This window comes from Etheostoma spectabile, chromosome 1, assembly GCF_008692095.1.
Source record: "Etheostoma spectabile isolate EspeVRDwgs_2016 chromosome 1, UIUC_Espe_1.0, whole genome shotgun sequence".
Taxonomy (NCBI): domain Eukaryota; kingdom Metazoa; phylum Chordata; class Actinopteri; order Perciformes; family Percidae; genus Etheostoma; species Etheostoma spectabile.
Window position 1 is genome coordinate 5,940,185 of NC_045733.1, and position 20,376 is coordinate 5,960,560.

At 38.4% G+C, this 20,376-nt stretch overlaps 1 protein-coding gene across 1 annotated transcript; it reads left to right on the top strand.

The window, feature by feature from the left end:
* Positions 1–3,106: 3,106 nt before the first annotated feature.
* aqp9b (aquaporin 9b) lies at positions 3,107–18,535 on the top strand. The gene is made up of 6 exons (XM_032516921.1): positions 3,107–3,354; positions 4,165–4,291; positions 8,622–8,759; positions 9,044–9,162; positions 10,580–10,797; positions 17,195–18,535. Exons 1-6 carry the CDS (start codon positions 3,253–3,255, stop codon positions 17,355–17,357), a joined length of 867 nt encoding a protein of 288 aa, XP_032372812.1. The 5' UTR covers positions 3,107–3,252; the 3' UTR covers positions 17,358–18,535.
* The last annotated feature ends 1,841 nt before the right edge of the window (positions 18,536–20,376 follow it).

Below are 20,376 nucleotides of genomic sequence, written 5' to 3' on the forward strand. Positions count from 1 at the left end.
AAAGGGCTGTCCTTTTGAAAATTAAATTCACGCATTTACATAGGCTAAACGACCTCAGCCATGCGTGTTAAGGAGGAGAAACACATCCACCACCCACCTCACACCCCCGGTACACTTAGTTTTCACTGTTTTCACCCTCCAACAGCCGACTGTTTTCTACAGTAATTCATAGTTTTATAACACAGTAACTCAGTGCCACGCATTATTAAAAGAGTTTGGAATTGATAAGTATGTTAATCACAGCTAGGCTTATAATGTCACCTAAACGCAACATAAGGCTGTAAGTTTTAAAAAAGACCATAGGCTACATTAGACCTATTTTTAAGGGTTTGTATAGATGGGCCCCTGCGGTGAAACAAACTTTAGTAAACTTACTGTGGCACTGATAAGTCTGCACATTTTTCTGGAAAAAACAATCTCACCACAGTATTTAGTTCTTGACTTCATCGCGATCTTCATCAGTTCTTGTTCAATTTAATTCAATTAAAATGTCCACATCAAGGATTTCCTCTCCATGTTGTGCATATGTAGGCCTATGAGTTAATATTGATATATAGCCTAATAAATGGTTAACAAACAAGATATACATTCTTTATACATTCTTGCACCATCATTAACCATTTCCTAAGTGACATAAAGGTGTCAAACTACTTTCTTTGGCTCACTATCACCCTGTGGTCTTTATTTGCCTAACACAACCTCCCCACGGCCGAAGATGTTATGTAAATGTGGACTAGAGGGATTGCTGCTACTTGCCGGGGTGTTGTTGGCAGATATTTGTCCTGCAGGTGATAATTCCTTTTCAGCGCCTCCTTTAAACCTCCCAATAAACATCCACCAATTAGCTGTGAGCGAGCCTGTCTCCGAAAACTATAGGAATTAAAGCAAATCCACGCATGTATTAACACATCCACAACATCTGCATTTCCTTGCACATTCATGAAGCCACAGGTAACAGAAGGCAAATCAGAAGTTTATGTGTGGTTTAGACTGTGGATTCAAGATGAATCAGTGCTCAGTGAAATAACAATAGTTTTAAAACATGATCAGGAGTATTCCCCAAGCAGCGGAAGGGCCTTTACATTTTACATTTCATAATCTAAGCCTCTTGACAGGACAAAGGAGTGTGGAGACAGATGCAGGCCAATCGTTTGCAAATCCCCGGAGGATGCTGTTTCTCCATCAGCACATAACCCTTTTTTCACAGCATGGGCGACACTCTCAAAGTGTCTGTTTCACATCAAAGAGGACGTGCCTGAAACGGTGACATTGATTAATGCATTCAAAACATCCCATCCTCAGCCTGTCGCCTCACCTTTTTACAAAGCACAGTGAACGGAAGATAAGACATACCGGAGGAGATATTGGGACAACTTTAGAGCCAGCAGTTCAAATGTATTCATGGAGCTCCCTCTGTTGGATGGAGCGGGCCTCGGACACTTCAGAGTCACACTCACTTATTTGAAGTTTTAACAGTAGGCTGTTTCTAAAGAGCGGTTTGATAAGATAAATGGGATGTTAATTTTAACAACAACGAAGGAGCAGACAAGATGAATATGACTGATAAGTGAAACCACAGTAGCTGTATGGAGAGAAGGTGAGTGTTAAAACTTTGCAAACCATCTGACATGACTTAAAGAAAAAGTGCCAAAGATAAAACGAACTCTGGGAAGTAGAAGTCTATTTCACGACAAGATTTAAAATGATAATAATAATAATAATAATAATAATAATAGTAACAATAATAATAATAATAATAATAATAATAATAATAATATAATAATACAAAAACTAAGAGAATTCAGTGAATGTGAAGTTTTTTTTAAAACAGTTGGAATTTCGTTATAATTTTTTTATCAGCAAAAATCTGTAAAGAGATTAAATATCTAAACAACAGATTTACGCAGATAGGATGAAGGACGTCTTGTAAAGAAGGCAGCCTGTAGCTCAGATGTTTTCTTTCAGATTTTCTAACATAGCCTTTAGGCCAGACTTTATTTTGTGTTGTAACCTATAAATATAAAGGTAACATTAATAACTCTTCGGTTGGAACAACAGCCTCATGGCAGACAACGCGTGTGAAAACTGGCACTCCCTCACATTGAGTCTAAAATATACATTTGTTTTCTACATCACTTTGGTGAAATATTTTTTTCTGTTGGCATTCAGCAATACATTTTGCTATCATTACTAAAAAATATCGTGGGACTTTCATGCCGGCCGATTGATACAGGCGAATGGTTCGTTTTAGTATTTAAATGTTTTAAATGCCAAACTGAGGCAACCATGCATCATTTCCAGTTTATAAATGTATTATCAGCTAAAACTAACAAGTATCTTGAAGTTATAATTTGAATTGAGACAACCATTTGTGCATTTGTGTATGGGGTCTCAATTACCTATAATCCATTACGTTTGATATAATTCACATGAAGATCTGTCAAAAAAATACAGACTGTCATTTATTAAAAAAAAGTTTTCATTGAACTAAGTTTTTCACCATTTTGTTTTAGTTTGCAATGAGCCAAGTTTAGATTTGAAAACTTTCTAAATTGTTTGTTGAAATACTAAATGGCCAGTGATGTATAATGAATATATATATTTCACTACAGTGTGTCAATAATCAAGGAAGACTCTAGTAGCTGTAGACTTAACATTTAGAACCAAAGTGTGTGATTATAAAAGTGACTATTGGTTTGCAAATCTAAAGGCACTATGACTGTTGGTGATAATGGTTACAATTGAGACTTTAGAGCCATCAAACCTGACTGTGAGTTTAGCAATCTACTAAAATATATGTTATGAGTATGTTTTATCTTATCTTATCTTTCAAAGTGAAGCAGCATGTTATTTAAAAAAGAAAATACAATACATTGTGCGATAATGGCATTTTTAAATCTCATATTTCTCCAGAGTGTAGCCTACACATTGGAGAAAAAAACTTAAAAAAACAACAAAAAAAAACCGTTCTGATGTAGGCCTATATGAGTGCAAACAAAATGCAAACAAATAGGCTACTTTCAGCAACTGTTAGGTCTGGACGCCTTTAGCCTATATTTCTAATACAAAAGTAGACCCCTTGTGGTTATGAAGGGAAATAGATCCAGAAAGCTTGACGCGCCTGCCAGCTCTGCACGGCCCGAGCGCAGGAGTGGGAGGCGGCACCTGCACCGACAATCACACACACTCCCTCATAGTTGTTAGCTGTTTGTTCTGGTCGGAGGAAGACATCAAGGCGCCGCAGAAAAAAAAATGGAAAATGAAAGCAAGAGGAAGATGAAGGAGAGATTTGGCCTGAGGCGGGACATCTTTAAGGAGTTCCTGGCGGAATTTCTCGGGATATTTGTCCTGATAGTGAGTACCTCCCTCTGCACCTGTCATCCAGCTTAAACAGCCGCTTTAAAGCTTTGAACCAATATGTTAATAAGGTGTCAAACTGGGTCTCCGGGGACTGGCTGGTGTCTCTCATTTGTCTCTATTAACAGACAGTATATTCTGGGAATAACAGATTTCTTTTTGATGTTCTACAGCTGTAATTTGCTCCTGACAATCATAACAAGATGGGGCTGATGTGGGACTGTGTTTTTTTTTTCTCATAACTTCTTTAGAAGTACAATGTAACATTACAAATTAATCACTATAACTGTAATAAGTAATAAGTCATTGTCTCTCAGTCATGAGGTAATAGGGAAAAAAACATGGGATTAAATTAATTATAGCAAATGATCAGCTCACTTTGTAGTACAGAGTTGTATAATTGTTTTTTTTGTCTGGTCATTCCTTAATAGAGTTGCCTGCGTTTCAGTTTAGATATGCTCCTAAACTGGACTGCCCTTGCCTCCACCTGTCACCCCTCTGAGTCCACTTTAATGCATGCAATGCCACATCGGAGGAGTGATGCAGCTTCCACAACAGCCATTTTTTTGGATGACTGCTCTACTCCCAACACTTTTTTTTGGTCTGAATTCCTTCTGCATTTCACCTAATAAGTGGGGGGAATCATATTTTATTTCCAGGCTCCAAGTAGGACAAATTTTCTGTGGCAGTCGGAGGCTGTTGGTGGACAAGAGCGCTAGTGTTAATGGCGGGTATAATTGGAATAATTAAAAACAATGAGTCTTTCTACCTCCACCCTTTGTGTTTTTGTTCTTGTCTGTCTCCCAGCTCTTTGGATGTGGTTCAGTGGCCCAGACGGTGCTGAGTAAAGGGGCTCTCGGGGAGCCCCTAACAATCCATGTTGGTTTCACTCTGGGAGTCATGATGGCTGTCTACATTGCAGGAGGAGTGTCAGGTAAAAGTTGCTGACATGTTGTATGGACACACAGCTCACATTTGTTACAATATTAAATCATTCACTTTTTTAACTCTTACTCAACTAGTTATTATTTCCATTGTCATTTATTCTGCAGGTTTATTGGACACTAAAATGTCAGAAAATGACACGAGAAACATCAGTTTCCAAGGCATTGCCAGGATGTCAGTGAAAGAAAAATAAGAACATTATAAACATTTGATATTTGGGCCTGAACTCAGGCTGGTAGCAAAGGTCGTCACTCAGTGTTTGTCTGGGTGGAGATGCGATCTTTGATCATGAATGTCTGGCTGTCTCTTTGCTCTTACAGTACAACAAAGATTGATAACATTGCTACTGATCTAGATAAAGTAATGGCCTATGAAGACCAGTGTAGACCTTTGTTATGGACTTGCAGTGTTACATAATGGAAGGCATTCAACATATAGTAAACTCTTTTCTCTTCTAGAAGGAAATAATTAGTAAAACTAATGGTGTGTGTTTTTTTTGGAGATTAGACTATGTAGTAATTATGGTCTCTAATGGGCTGATTTTCAGTGTAGTGTGCTTAAGTTCTGAAGATATTGTGTCCTAATGTACAAATGGGACTTTTTCAGGTACATTCCTCCAGGATTACAGCAAGAAGAGGCCTCTGTGCTTTGCCAGCAATGATAGGGACAGGAAAGAATAGTTAAATGTCACAGTGCTTCTCATGGGTTTGCTGAGCCAAAATGGTGAGTGTGCATTTATCAGCAATGAAGGGATCCCTTATGTTGAAGGTTGCAGTGAGCAGGCTTCATGGAATTAGATAGATAAATAGACAGATAGTTTGACACTTTATCTTAAAATTACAGCAACAATAGCAAAAAAAGGGCGACCTTGCAGCTGTCTGTACTCAGGTCAAAGACAGTGAGTCGTCTACGGCCGCTGAACAGAAGTAGGGGAAGCTATTGGGCAGGGGGAGATTTTCCGTTCTACTACTTTCCAGACCCTGTTATATGTTATTATGTTACTGTTATATAATGTGTGTTGTCGCATGAGCTACAAAATAAGTTACTAAAAATAGCTTGTTTATGAACTGTACATTACACATTATGGTTGCATGTCAGTTTGTAACAAAGTGGGAGATTACTGTCCTACATATCCTAATGTGGAAGCTGGCGATGGTAATGTTAGTCACAATAATATTCCATAACAAACCATGCTTTGCCGAGCAACCACAGAGTACGTAAGCTTTGTCCTGCTTCAACAATTCAGACTGCATGGATGTTTGTTAAAATTAAATTGCATGTTTTCATTATTAGGAAGTCAACTTGCATTTTCTGTCACATGTCTGTCATGGTAACCAGTAGTTAGCGTGTTAGCATGGCGGTGTTAGCCAGCACTAGTCAGGATCACTTCACTAGCTGTGTCTCAATTATTTTGCGAGTAACTAACTTGAGTACTCTGTATAATTTGATGCGTGCAAAAGAATGTTAAAATGACTGAAAATGTCAATCCTTACTAGTAGCAGGGAAAATCTCAATGCTTAGTACCTGTCAGAAAGAAATGATCTAACCTTTGGGGGTCAAGCGGCCTCCATTTTTCAAATGAGTCTTCAATATTTACCCGGGTTTTACCACATCTCTAGACATGCTACCATTTAGAAAGATGTAGATTTTCTTTTTTAGGTCGAGTAGAATGAATCTCTGGTAATCCAGAGATGGTTGCTGCAACAGCTGTAGCACATTGTTTTTGCGTAACATGTTTGGCAACCAAGGTGTAAAATAAATAAAAAAAAGCAGACAACAACACACGGACCAAAACAAAAACAGGAATTCCATCCTGGAATGAAAATGTCAAAGGCATTAGCATTGTTGTCGGAGAATATAGTATTTCAACTTAGCACGTCGTTTTTTTATGTCGTTGATTTAATACAGTATTTATATACTGTATATATTACATATTGGACCTTTAAGTTACAGCCAGTTGACATTTAGCTTAGCTTAGCATAAAGACTGAAACAGGGGGGAAACAGACACAGCTGCCAGCACATCTAAAGCTCATTCATTTATTATCACCAAAAGATATTTTTTGCACTTTGTTTTTTTTGTAAGGATTAAAAAACAAGATCTAACGTGTTAGTTAGTGAGCTTCAGAGGTGCTGGAGGGTGGATTTTGTTACCTTTGAACAGAGGCAAGCTGATTCTCCCTGTTTCCAGTCTTTGTACTAAGCTAAGCTAACCAGCTCCTGACCCAAGCTACATATTTGCAGACATTAGAGTGGATTCAATCTTCTCATCTAAATCCCTGCAAGAAAGCAAATATCTGTACATGCACTGTAAAACCTTTAAAAAACATCCATGCCATACAGACTTTGTAACTAAACAGTTTTGGGATGACAAAAAGTCTTCTGTGCCATATGTTTTAGTCCATCAGTGATTTGGGGAATCTAATATGTGTTGTGTATTTAGAGAGATTTAAAATTGATCAGTGAGAAGGGAGAGAGAGAAAGAGAGAGGGAGGAAAAAAGCAGAGTGAAACAGGCTTTTCATCTCTATCTCATTTAGGATGGCTGTTGTTGTTGGTCATTCTGATAGTGTTACGGTGTTACTTGTGCTACATGTTTAATGAGAAGAGTTGTAGCTTCAGAGGAAGAGCAGAAAAGCCTGAGGACAAGGAGGTTAATATATGGAGAGCTTTTGCTGCATGACTGGGCCATTCAGCCCCGGGGTCCACAGCTCAGTGGGAAGCTTCTGTCCAACGACATCTCTGAAGATGATCATAGGTATTGGACTAATGAGCTTTACTGGGGCATGGGTCTCTGGAGAGGAGGGGGTCAGGTGTGACAAGCTTGGCTTACTAGGCTTCCCTGGCAGGGCGGCCCCATAGGAGAAGAAAACACAATTGTTTTCACTTTGTAGTCACAGATTTTAGATGACAGTGTACCGTAAGTGTGACACATCATGGTCACTCTAATGACCTGCAGTCTACGTGTGCCTTAAGCAGATTCAGGCAGATTATGTCAGATGCAATTCAGACAGGCCCGTCTGGCTGGTTGTCTTGGTCAGTGTTTGTGAACAGGATGGGGAGATTAACAATGGGCGCATGGCTGATACCCCCAGTGGTGTTACCACAGAGAGGTCAAAGCCAAGATCCCAGAGTGTTAAAGAAATGACCCCACACTCACAGCCCAGTAACATTTGGCTGGAATGTGCCTCATAAGGACAATGTAGAATATAGGAAAACATGCCGACTCTGGCGACACACAAACCTTTGTCTGAAGATATCCTGCAAGTTTTGAAAGAATGAGCTCTAGACGGTTTGGGCACAGGCACTAAATGATCAAGTTTTACTTCTTCCTACTCCTTTTCGCACATGTAATAGAGGGATGTTAACACAGAAAAGAAGGGTACTTTGTTTGTTATGTTTCTCTCCAATGTTTTTAAACATTGTTTTATTATTTCTTTTTATTATTATTTTTATTTTATTTGTATACACTTTCTCTTGCATGTTCGAAATAAAGATATCAATCAATCAATCAATCAATCAATCAGACAGCCTGTGTTTCAATTTACTGAAGTTAGCTTACTTTATGTTGTCAGAGAAGACAGACTTTATAACGCTTGGCCACAAATGTTCGACATTTGATTTAGAGCTGGAAAGATTAGTGAATTAATCAATCAATATAATTAGCAACTATTTTGATAGTCAGTTATTAATAAAAGACAAACATCAATTTTACACATTTAATTGTTGGGGAGTACTACTGCATGGCTAAACAACTGATGTCACTTGAGGCAATTTAGGGTTATTCAGTTTCATTTGCAAGTTCGCAACATTGAGGCTTAAGATTACAACTTTGAAAATGAAGAATTAGAAAGAGGTGAGCCTACAAGACCTCTGTAGTCCGCTCCTCATCTCTGCTTGAGTCTAGCGGCTTGGCTTCATCAAGAGGTACTAGCATAACACATCTGAACAAGGAAGAAGGAAAGATATGTGGACAAGATCTCTGGATTTTGCAGACCTGATTGTTATCCAGTGTGAGTGCTAAATCGTTGGAGTACTCCCATAAATCATTTATCAAGCAAAAAGAAGGAACATTTTCTAAATCCACATTCTCAAATGTGACAATTCTCTGCTTTTCTTTGTCTTATGTGATAACAAAAAATAAATAATGCAAAGTTTTTGGATCTGTTGGTCAGACATGTCTTTAGGAAGTGAGCTTTTTTCACAATTTTCTGACCTTTTATAACAACCTATATCGTTGTACGGTTTGAAGGAGTTGTTGCTTCCATTTGTTGTTGTTGATACTAGATGTTGCTGATCTTTTTTTGTTTCATTGTTCCAGGAGCCCACGTGAACCCTGCAGTCTCTCTGGCCATGGTAATCCTGGGGAAGCTTCCTCTGAAGAAGTTTCCTGTGTATGTGGTGGCACAATTCCTGGGGGCTTTTGTTGGATCCTGTGCTGTCTATGGGTTGTATTATGGTGGGTGTATATGTGTAAATATCATTGCTACCTCTCAGAAAGGATTACTAGGTTGTCTAGATAACTTTTCAGAGAAAACCTAGAACCCCGTCTGAAACTCTGACTGAATTGAGATTATCTGACTAATTTACTAATCCTAAACACCCTGTATTTGTTAAAAACAAATATGTTTCTGCAAAGAGTATTCCTTATTTAATCTGCACTGTTTCATGCCTGACTTATTAGCTTGTTAGCAATACTTTCATAAACCGTTGATTATCTTTGTTGTATTTTCTTTTCCACAGATGCTTTGATGGAATATACTAATGGAGAATTTGCTGTTACTGGTGCAAATGCTACAGCCAACATATTTGCATCCTATCCTGCTAAACATCTTTCTGTCTTAAATGGGTTTGTTGATCAGGTGGGGCTTAAGACTAACTTGCAAGTAGTTTCCCTTGAAAATTATATTATGTTATACACACGGATAATAATAATTTAACCAGTTGAGACAAACTGCCTGATAACATGAAAGTAAAAGCTTGTAGGGTGTGAGCCCCCTTTTTATATGGAATTATTGATGTAAACTTTCCAACATGATTCCATATGGAAGCCACTAGAGCAGACAGAGATGCATGTGAGCGTGCAGTGCATTTAGTGCAGTCATGGATGATAGTAAGCATAAATAGACATGAGAGTTGTTTGCTGATGTATGAACAATTCTGCTACTATGCCAAGAATAACTAGCATCTGTTCTGGATCTGTAGGCGAGATACACATGTTTGTTTATGTATTTGTGAAGATGTTAAAGGTCTAATCAGTATTTTTTTCTCTTTTAATCATACACATTTTAGGTACATTCACATTCATAAGAGATTGTGTTTTATGTGAAAACTTAGTATTGTGTTTCTTAATGGTATACTATGCAGGATTTTCCGAAAAATGATGCATAGACCAATACAAAAGTAATCCCTTTCAATCATCAATTATGACCCACTAAAAGTGTGTGGCTGTGTTTCTGCAGAGACCCTGCCCTCTGTCTTTTTTTATTGTTTTCTTATATTGTTGTGTTTGGGATGTTTCTGGATGTCTGGGCGCTAGCACACATCCAGAGAGAGCAATGAAAATGGCAGACTTAGTGCCAAAAAAACACAAATATAGGGTCAAACGGCAAGCGGACAATGCTTGTTTCAAAATGAGAGTGAATCTGAGTTTGGCTTTCACTTGTGCTGCCATATGTGATTCTACAGATGGTACTGGGCTGTGCTCTAGCAACCATCAAGGGACGTGTGCTTCTGGTGTTGTTGAGCTAGGGGGTGAGGGGCTGACTTTAGCGAAAATTCCTGCATAGTATGCCTTTAACCCATTATATTTCTAAACAAAGTCATGATCTACCCCAATTCATTACTGATGTAAAGAAAGAAACTACACCACCATAAACTTTATAATTCATTTTCAGTTGTTATGTAGAGATGACTAGACCTGTCAATGCATTTGAGAGTAATAGCAAATGAATTGTGATATAGGGTGATGGGAATTTGGAATAAAGACTGTTTGTCTTTAAATGGTCAAATCAGTAAAATTAGACATACACATATATACTGTATGTAGAGTATATACACAGTATATACAGCCATATGGGCCTGTGTAGTAAAGCTGCCTTAGAGAGACCAGAAAGGGGAAGCCCCATAATAAGCTTGGACAAAATCAAATAGGGCAGAGTTCACCACAGCAGACAAAGTAACTCAAAAACAACATAAAGAGTAATGTGTTATGTTCATTTATTTTCATATTTTAATTTTTAATTTTAATATTAACTGACTGATGCTTTTTTTTTTAAGGTAATTGCAACTGCTGCGCTGATCCTGTGTATCCTGGCCATCACTGACAAGAAGAATATTGGTGCTCCAAAAGGCATGGAGCCTCTGTGCATCGGCCTGATCATCATGGCCATTGGAGTGTCTATGGGTCTGAACTGCGGCTATCCAATCAACCCGGCACGAGACCTTGGCCCAAGGTTCTTCACGGCTGTGGCCGGGTGGGGGATGGACGTATTTAGGTAATTTCACTGACAAAGACACAAAAAGGCGCCTGTCATCACCCGTAAAGTACAATGTTTGAAAAATGCAAACATGAATAAGAGAGTTTAAAAGAATCTAATATCCAGGGCTTTGTTGGGATTATTGTCAGAAAGATGGAAGACAGTTTTGTTGCCTGCTTGAGAGAACTAGTTGTCCATTATTTACTGATGCTGTCGCTCTCACCAGTGCCTGAGACGTAGTACAGTCCCTGACAAAAGTCTTGTCGCTTGTGTACAAATTGACCTGAAGTGCCGCTGAAATATATTTCTAATCAAGATTTATTTACAAGAAATGGCTCATTTTAATCCCAACAGCTTTTGTAATAATGTTTCAGTGCAAAAAGAAACTGTCAAAAAGTATTCTAATATTCACAGCTTGGTAAAGCCCATTGAGTCAATTTTTGCAAAGACATAAGTGTTGTCGCCTTGTCATATGAGCTTCACCTGTGACTAATAATGGATCAATTAGGACTCAGGTGTGTATAAAAACAACCCCAGTACACTAGACCTTCACATCAACTGCAACTAGACCTCTGCAAACATGCCTAAGATTCACCCTGAGACTAAAGTTTTGATGATCAAGAGGCTGAAGACCAGATCCACTGCTGATGTGGAAGACACCTTCAATGTGTCTCAGCGTCAAGTACAGAGGATTCAAAAAACATTTGAAGACACTGGAGATGTTTTTGACAAGCCCAGGTCAGGCAGACCCCGCAAGACAACTGCTCGAGAGGACCGTTTGTTGGCTCGAAAATCCAAGACCAGTCCATTTTCCACTGCCGCAGAGCTCCACCAGACCTGGTCCCCTGAAGTCCCTGTGTCAACCAGAACGGTTTGTCGGATTCTGTCTCGAAATGGCCTCCATGGTCGAATCAGTGCCCAGAAGCCAGCACTAAACAAAAGACAATTGAAAAACCGTGTGGCATTTGCCAAGTCCCACAGCCTGCTAAGAGGATGGACACTGGATAAGTGGAAGAAAGTGGATTTTTCAGATGAATCTTCTGTTGAATTACACCACAGTTGCCACAAATATTGCAGGAGACCTACTGGAGCCCGCATGGATCCAAGATTCACCCAGAAAACAGTGAAGTTTGGTGGCGGAAAAATCATGGTCTGGGGTTACATCCAGTATGGGGGTGTGCCAGAGATCTGCAGAGTGGAAGGCAACATCAATAGTCTCAAATACCAAGAAATCTTAGCTACCTCTTATATTCCCAACCATAAAAGAGGCCAAATTCTCCAGCAGGATGGTGCTCCATCGCATACTTCCATCTCCACTTCAAAGTTCCTCAAGGCGAAGAAGATCAAGATGCTCCAGGATTGGCTGGCCCAGTCACCAGACATGAACATCATTGAGCATATGTGGGGTAGGATGAAAGAGGAAGCATGGAAGACCAAACCAAAGAATATTGATGAACTCTGGGAGGCATGCAGGACTGCTTTCCTAGCTATTCCTGATGACTTCATCAATACATTTTATGAATCCTTGCCAAACCGCATGGATGCAGTCCTTCAAGCTCATGGACGTCATACAAGATATTAAATTTGAATCTCACAGCACCACTATTTAATTTGCTGACATATTTTAGTATCTGTAGTAAATTTGTTCAATTTATGTATAGGCGACAAAACTTTTGTCTTGCCAAAATTTGACCTTTCTGTCTTGTTTAAATAATAAATCTTTTTTTAGTGAAACTAATTTATTTCAGTGCATTGAACATCATTTGGGAGGGTTTTAGCTTTTCATATGAGCTATTTCTTACACCAATTGATTAATTAAAAGTCAGGTTAATAGCAGGTGTTTCTACAAAATAGATAAGCGACAAGACTTTTGTCAGGGACTGTAGATGTGTTATGTAAGAAACTTTGTGTATAACCAAGTGGCTGCTCCATCTCTGCTTTCTTGACAATCTGAATTAATATTTTAAAGACCATTCGTAGATTTCCTGCATCTTGAAAAAGGGCTCTGGGATTCGAATGAACAAGTAGAGATTCCATGCACATAAATATGAAATATTCATTGCTTCATTATTGAAGTGGCACAGTTGTAGGATCCTCAGTCTCTCCTTTGTTCCTTTTATTCTTGATCTCTATTGTGCATATTTACTGATTTAAATGTATCTAACCAGTTAGTTAAGTTAATGAGATTTTTATACAGTATAATTTAAGTGTCATGTTTTACTGAGAGACATCCAGATATGCTTGATCACTTCAACCACTGCAAAGTGCAACCGCAATTTAACAAAACAAAAAGCGTTTCATCATCACATAGTGAAGAAGCCATGTCACGAGATGTACATTTCAGATACTCTGGTCTGCACGTTGCAAACACGATAGGGGACAAGGTGCATCCCTGTCTCACTTTCAATTTGGACTTTGTCAAGAATGCAAACAAAGCTGAATGTTACATCAGAGGTGTCAAACATACGGTCCTAGGGCAGAACCGGCCCACCAAGTCCAATCAGGACCACTGGATGACTTTGCAAAGTATTAAAAATTGCAGAGAAGTCAATCATTTCAATTTTTCAATCAAATGCAGAGCTATTCCTATTTGTCAACTGGGGGTGAAGCTGCCCTAATAAGAGTAGCTGGCCCTATGTTGGATACATTATTCGTACTATGGGACACAACACCTCAAGTATAAGCTACTGTTTTTGCTGGAGCCAAAGGTGGGAAATGTCTTTGTCAAAAAAGGAGAGGAATGGACACAAGTTTCTATTTCTTCACAGACGTAAATGGGAATCCAGTGCTTGGTATGCTCCACTATCATCATGGCAATGGTTTTACTGTTTTGGCCCTCTTGAGATGAAATTGGGCTGTATGTGGCCCATGAACCGAAATGAGTTTGACATCCTTGCATTACATGAATACCTGATGGCTCACAACAGCATACTTTGTATACTGTGCTCCTACAGGATGCCTCCTGGAACATTTCCAAAATCTGCAAACACATGTAGGCTGCATAAGCAAAGTAGAATGACCGCTCAATTGTCTGTGTAAGGCTAAATGTTGTTGCACTATTCTGTGACGTGGACATAATAAGTTCTCTCTGAAGTCAGTTCTATTTTCCAGTATCTTGATTTAAGTTTTAACCCTCTGAGGACAAAAGACGCACTGGCGAGTCCAAGCAATTTTGACAAGAGTCCTACTCAAAAAGCGATAATACAAAATTTCATTTCCAACATTTATTTACCATTTTATTAATATATCAAGCTACTTTTGTAGCTTGTGTGCATCTGAGGTCGCTAACCTCTCAGGATGTTTACACCAATTTTTAGTTTTTAGAGTGGAAGCGGAAGCTGGAAATAATGTGTAAATGTTGATCTGCAAGATCTTTGTTAACTAATTTCAATCACCAAAACAATTGAGTGTAGGTATGATTTCTCAAAAGATTAGAGAAATTTCCAAAAGCAAACCCCAAATTTTCAGCTTCAGGGCCAGAATATCTCTTTACACATTGCTCTAGAACAAATGATGGCCACTCTTTACAGAAAGCTGAGTTTGTTCTGAACATTTTGATATGAAACACACTCAGTTACATGCAAATAACCTCAAAGGCTAATTATCTGGGGCAAAGTAGTAATGTAATGTAATGTAATGTAAACCTTGGAAAGTTGGAACGTATCCTTGTGGTCGTCTTTACCAGGCTCCAAGGATAACAACGTTGGTTGGTCGGTGACTCTGTCAATTGGTCGGACCAAAGCCCGTCTATGGAGAGCCTGTTCACTCCATATTTAGCCCCCATTGGACCAAATGTGGTTGCAGTTCCACCAGAATTCCACTGGGGGTGATGAAATCTGCCAATGAAATACTGTCGGCTCAGAGCTTCCAGATCTTCCTAGGTGACGTTTAGTTTCTCATAGTTTTTCTTTTCACCAATTTCCCCAGATGAAGTCAGTGCTGTCCTTGTTAAGAACATACAGTCCTGTTTTCTGCAGCGATGACGAACGGTTTACCAGAACCTCTTTGAGGTGCTCAAAAGATGTTCTCTGTATCCTCTCAAACTCTATACTGGGGCTTTCACAGCCATACAACCTTAGAAATTACAACCTTTTTGGCTTGATAACGGGTCTCTGAAGTATATTTCTAAAGCCTTCACTGCCTTGTTTGACCTTTTTAACCAGTAAATCAAAGCTTTTCTTTCACTCATGTTGTTTGTCTTTGCCCTCAGTGCCTTGTTTGTCACTTGCCCTGCCCTGGTTCTTTGTTTTTAACCCCTGCCCTCAAAAGTGTGCATATCCCTGATGGAATGCATTGAGAGGGGAGAATATGTGGCCATCAAACTCAGTACAAACTATAGCGTGGATAAGATACAGCATGAAGGGTTTTAACAAAAAGTATTTCTTGCTTTACCTAGATTTGACCATAACATAAAGGGATCGAAGGCAGTCTAAAGGCTTGCTATTTCTCTCTGTCTCTGTGCCGCAGTTGTAACTATCACCAAATGGCACATGTAACTTTATAGAAATAATTCAAGATTATTTCAATGCACATATAAGCTCTTGGTACTATCAAGTTTATTTGATGCATAAAGTGTGTTCTGAATCTGACATAATCTTTTACATTTATGACATAAATACAACAGCTTCAAATGCAGTCAGATCATTTAGAGGGAGGCACTTGGCTCCATGTAATGTCCACATGGCTTCAATGTGACCCACTGTCTCCTGGCCTTATCATCTTAGTTGTGGCCTTAGATTAAAGTCTATAATCCAGCCACCTCCCATCTACTTCCTGAACGCCCACATAAGAGAGATGACCCGATCAGATGCTTGTTTACTTTCAGGCCGGTGCGTTAGCTCTGTTAACTGAAGCCCTTTCACCTGCTTTAAAGGCTCCTAACAGCCACATTGACCAGCAGGACTCTAATCTCCCTCTGGCTCTGTCTGAGGTAGGTCAGAGTGAAAATGAGGACACATGCAGTAGGTCTAACACACAGAGCTCCTTAAGACTTTACTGTAATCTGGGATGACTACAGTATAACTTGCCTCTGGTAGGCTGATACATACAGATTGGAAAGGCAGTGTACATTATTTCATTCAAAAGAGTATTGCGGCAGTATTTCTGTAAAATTGGGAAACTTGAGAGAGACATATTAAAAAAGAATGAAGGGAAGCAGAGTTCAAAGTATCCTGACCTTTAATGACTGGCACAGGTCAAACTGGATCCTAAACTTCCCATAATGCAACTCAATAGTCTTTCATTATTTCATATAAGAGCAACCATAATTATGAGTTTTACGCAAGTCGTAATTACGATTTGATAATTTATGTGAAAGCGCTGATACATATCTGAAAATCTGAACCAACACGGATGCCTCATGTTAGCTAAAATCTACCATTAACAGTAATTAGGTAAAAGAATAGGTCAACAGTTTGGGAAATATGCTTTTGCTGAGAGCATGATCAGATTATGAGAACCTCATGTCAATCCAGTAAACATAAAGATAAGGACAGCATCCGATAAGCTTAGTTTAGCTTAGCACAAAGAGTGGAGACTTCTGGAAATTACTGTGAGAGACCAAAAAATAGTTTCCGGAGGCTTCCTACAACTTGTTTCAACCGTTCCGTTTTAATCAGAAGACACATTAAGAACCAACAACTAGTCAACAATATGTGGAATTTATATTTCTTTTTTCTTTTTTTTTACATACATTTAAATATTTTCATAACAAAACATATTTTGATCAAACTTGGCTCGATGGGCCTGTGAGTAAAGTGGGCAGGCCAGTGCCACCCTGGCCCATTACTGAGTATAAATCTGCTTTGGACAGAGCCAGGTTAGGGCTTTCCTTCGTTCTCCAGTTCATTTGCAGTCTGTCCATCTGTCCAGTCTGTGCTTACCTAAGCTAACTGGAAGCTGGCTTAGCCTGATATTTACCGTTTAGACATGAGAGTTTTATCTTCTATCTAAATCGCAGCAAAAAGCAAAAAAGTTCAATACCCAAAACGTAAGAATATTCATTTAAAGCTGCTGTACTCATAATACTACAAAAAATTTGGGATTGCCTCCACACTGTTCTGACAGACTGTCCCCCAAATACCAACACTTTGGGGCGCCTTGGTACCCCATGTAACCAAGGCTCTGTCCTAAGTGCAGTGGCCCTAGTTCAATTCCAATCTACGGCCCTTTGCTACATGTCGTCCCCCCTCTCTTTCCCTCCTTTTGCTGTCCACAGCTGTCCTATCAATTTGTCACGGCCACTGCATCTGATACCGACGCACAAGGCATTGACATCAGTGGTGGAGTGCCCCAGAATGACAAAGGTTTAAGATTTTAAAGGTTTAATTCAGGCTGGATGCTGTGTAAATAATAATAAAAACTTTGTTAAATTGTATTTGTAATAGTTATTAATGTCAATGGGTTATCTTTGCAGAGCTGGAAGTTGCTGGTGGTGGATTCCTGTGGCAGGGCCCATGGTGGGTGGAGCAGTAGGAGCGGGCATTTACTTCCTGTTCATTGAGTTGCACCACCAAGAGCCTGAAAAACAGGAGGAGAACAACGTCCAGGACAAGTATGAAATGATAACTATGAGTTAAGATTTAGAACAAGGGTTGCAGAGCGAAGCAACAATGCAGCTGATTTTTCACCCTCAGAAGGCAAAAAGGTTCATTTAACTAAGCCGTTTTATACATTTATACAATGCAAGTTCTGAAAAAATTCACATTTTATGCATCTGACTACACAATTTCATAGTAATTTCTAAAATATGCACAAATGTTTTATCTGCCTCAAATATTAAAATTGCTTGACGAACATATTCTCTCTAGACACAAAGCTTTTCCATTAATTCCATGACATCTACAATGCAGAGTTCCCTCTGCATTGTAGCTATGCAGTACTTTATAGTATCCTTTTCCTAACTGGGATCTTCTTCTCTGGTTAGAAATATTTGCCAAGTTTCTGTACAGCATTTTTATTTCTACTACTGTCTACCAAACAAACAGGAGCATTGAGGAAACAGTTGGTTTAATGTGAACATGTAGAAATATATATTACTTTTAGCCAATGTCTTACAGAAATGATGTGTTTGGTGGAGTGACTTCCTTAATTAGTTTCACTTCATCCATTGCATGTGTGTAAAACAGGTGTAATTGATTGCTTTATCTTGCTTACAGTGTTAGTTTTTATAAGAGTTTTATGTAGAAATCCAGCCTTAAATGATTTTACTGGCTTTGCTTACTTTTCACTCATCTCAATAATTTTAATTTATAAGACTTGTGTTATATGGCTGGATTACAGATTTACTCTATGCAGACACCTTTAATATTGAAAAGCCATATGCTTTTGAAGCTTTTGCAAATGTCACTGAAATCCTCGAAGAACTGTGTCAGGTTACATGCTGTATCTATCAGGGGCAATATGTAAACACTGACTGTAACTACATTAAAAACTCTTCTGAGCTAAGATCAAATGTGTAATAAGCACTTATTTTGGGGTGGATTTGGTTTGGTTCCAATAACAATGGAACAATTCTGCTTGGAAACGTATATTTATTAATTGTGTTTTTGTGATTCATAATGTCATGTATCCTGTGAGCACAGAAATGTGAATTTGCAAAGACAAACCCAATGTCAACAGGCCATGTTACAGAATATTATGACTTGTAACCCATCCTAAAAGACAAAAGGATGCTCATAGACCTATGCTGATGTTAGTGTTCAGTCAGTTGAACAGTCTTTTGTACATACTAATTGTGAGATTACATTGCACTGCACTAAATGTCATTTTACAACACACAATACTTGTCTGGCAATGTGACAATCACTTAAATCACCTATTAAGTTTAATTTTTTTTAGTTTTGTGAAAAAGTGAAGAAAGTCAGAGGCTCAAACATCAAAGATATTTTTTTCTGAGATTGAACATGCAGTGCATCATTTGGTCCTGACTATCTTAACACTCGTGTAGCGTGCCCATTATAATTTAACCTCTTTATGTTGCCCACGTTTGATTCTGAATAACTATAGTATGCATGTTTGAAAAGTAATTAAAGGTGTCACTGAAATGTTCAGTGAAATGGTGTATTTTGTCTCTCCCTGTCGCACACTTTGATATCAGTCCTTAGGTCTTGAGTGGCAGCCTGTCAGGAAGTAACATTGAAATATTTTTGTCAGTTTTTGTTGTTGCTTATTTGCTTTTTTTAAGGTAGTTCCCTAGCATTATTTGTCTTTATCTGTCTGAATCAACAATTTTTCTTATTCAGTCGAGTGCATCTTAATGTTGAATAAAGTTTGTTGAAATGATTTGCTTGCTCAAGGATATGTACACATACAGTAACTACGATGCCTCCCAAAAGGTACCTGTTGCATTTAGAAAACAGAGGGTTAAAAATGAATTATAACCACTACTATTGCAAACAGTCGGAAATGTTTTCATATTGAAAATGTTTCCTCTGGATTTTCTAACAAATTAATAATAATGCTTGTCCGAGGCCAGAAATTTAAAATGACTTTCTGTGTAAGATATTTGGGTTAACCTAAAGTGTTCGTAGGGAGAATTGTTATCCAATCAAGTTTGCCAGCATTGCTATAATTCAATAAGAGAAATAGGCCTTTTAGACATTTTGTCACAGAAGAAAAGCACAGGTGTAAATAATACAATTAATTGTGGCTGGATTCCATTTACCTGCTTTGGTTTCAGGGTACTGGTTATTGTGCATGCTGCACACTGTCCCACTTTCATGACTTACTGGGACACTTCAATAGAACGGTGCCAAGTCAAAAATGTGGGACTCCAAAAGATTTAGCTTGTGAAGAAAAAATCACACTGTAAAATTGAAGTGATTTTGATTTGATTTTACACTGAAATCTGTAAAGAAGATACAAAAAACTAAGAAAGGCTGACAATTGAAAACACTGATTTGAGACGTTTGTTTGCATCAGAAGGAGGAAAATATCTTCAACTGTCTTTTTGTTTTTCATTTAAATTTAGTTAAAGATATCACAAATGCCATTGCTACACTCCTATAAATGATGTTAGTTTGATGTCCTATTCTCAAACATTTGTGGTGAGGGGCTGGCCTAGCCCTCAAATGATGTCCTCACTCTAAATTGGACAAAAATGTGGTCCTCACAAAGATAGCTGTACAAGAAAACTTAAACACACATATTGACACAGAGCACTTAAGTAAAGGTAAATCTATGTTCATCAATCATCAATATGAGTGCTGCAAACATATATATATTTTAAAAGAAGACAACTCGAAAAGATTACATAACTTCATTGAGAATGGATGAAGAGTGTGTTTTTGCAGTTCAATGGTTTCAGAGCTCTTCCCCAGAGTGCATCATCTCTTTTACTTGAATACAGTAATAAGAGCTTTACATAATAATGGACCACACTATCTACTGTACATGACCCCTTTGCTTATATAAAAACATTCCTTCAGATTTTCTGTCGTTAATCTAAAAAAGAGTTGTGTTTTTGTACCCTTTAAGCAGCCTTGATTAATTCTCAGTCTTTATAGTGGCCTATTAGTATTTTTTTGGCCCAACTGGATGTAGCGTTGTATTTGTGTATATTTGTTCTCATACACAGAAGCAAACACACACATATAC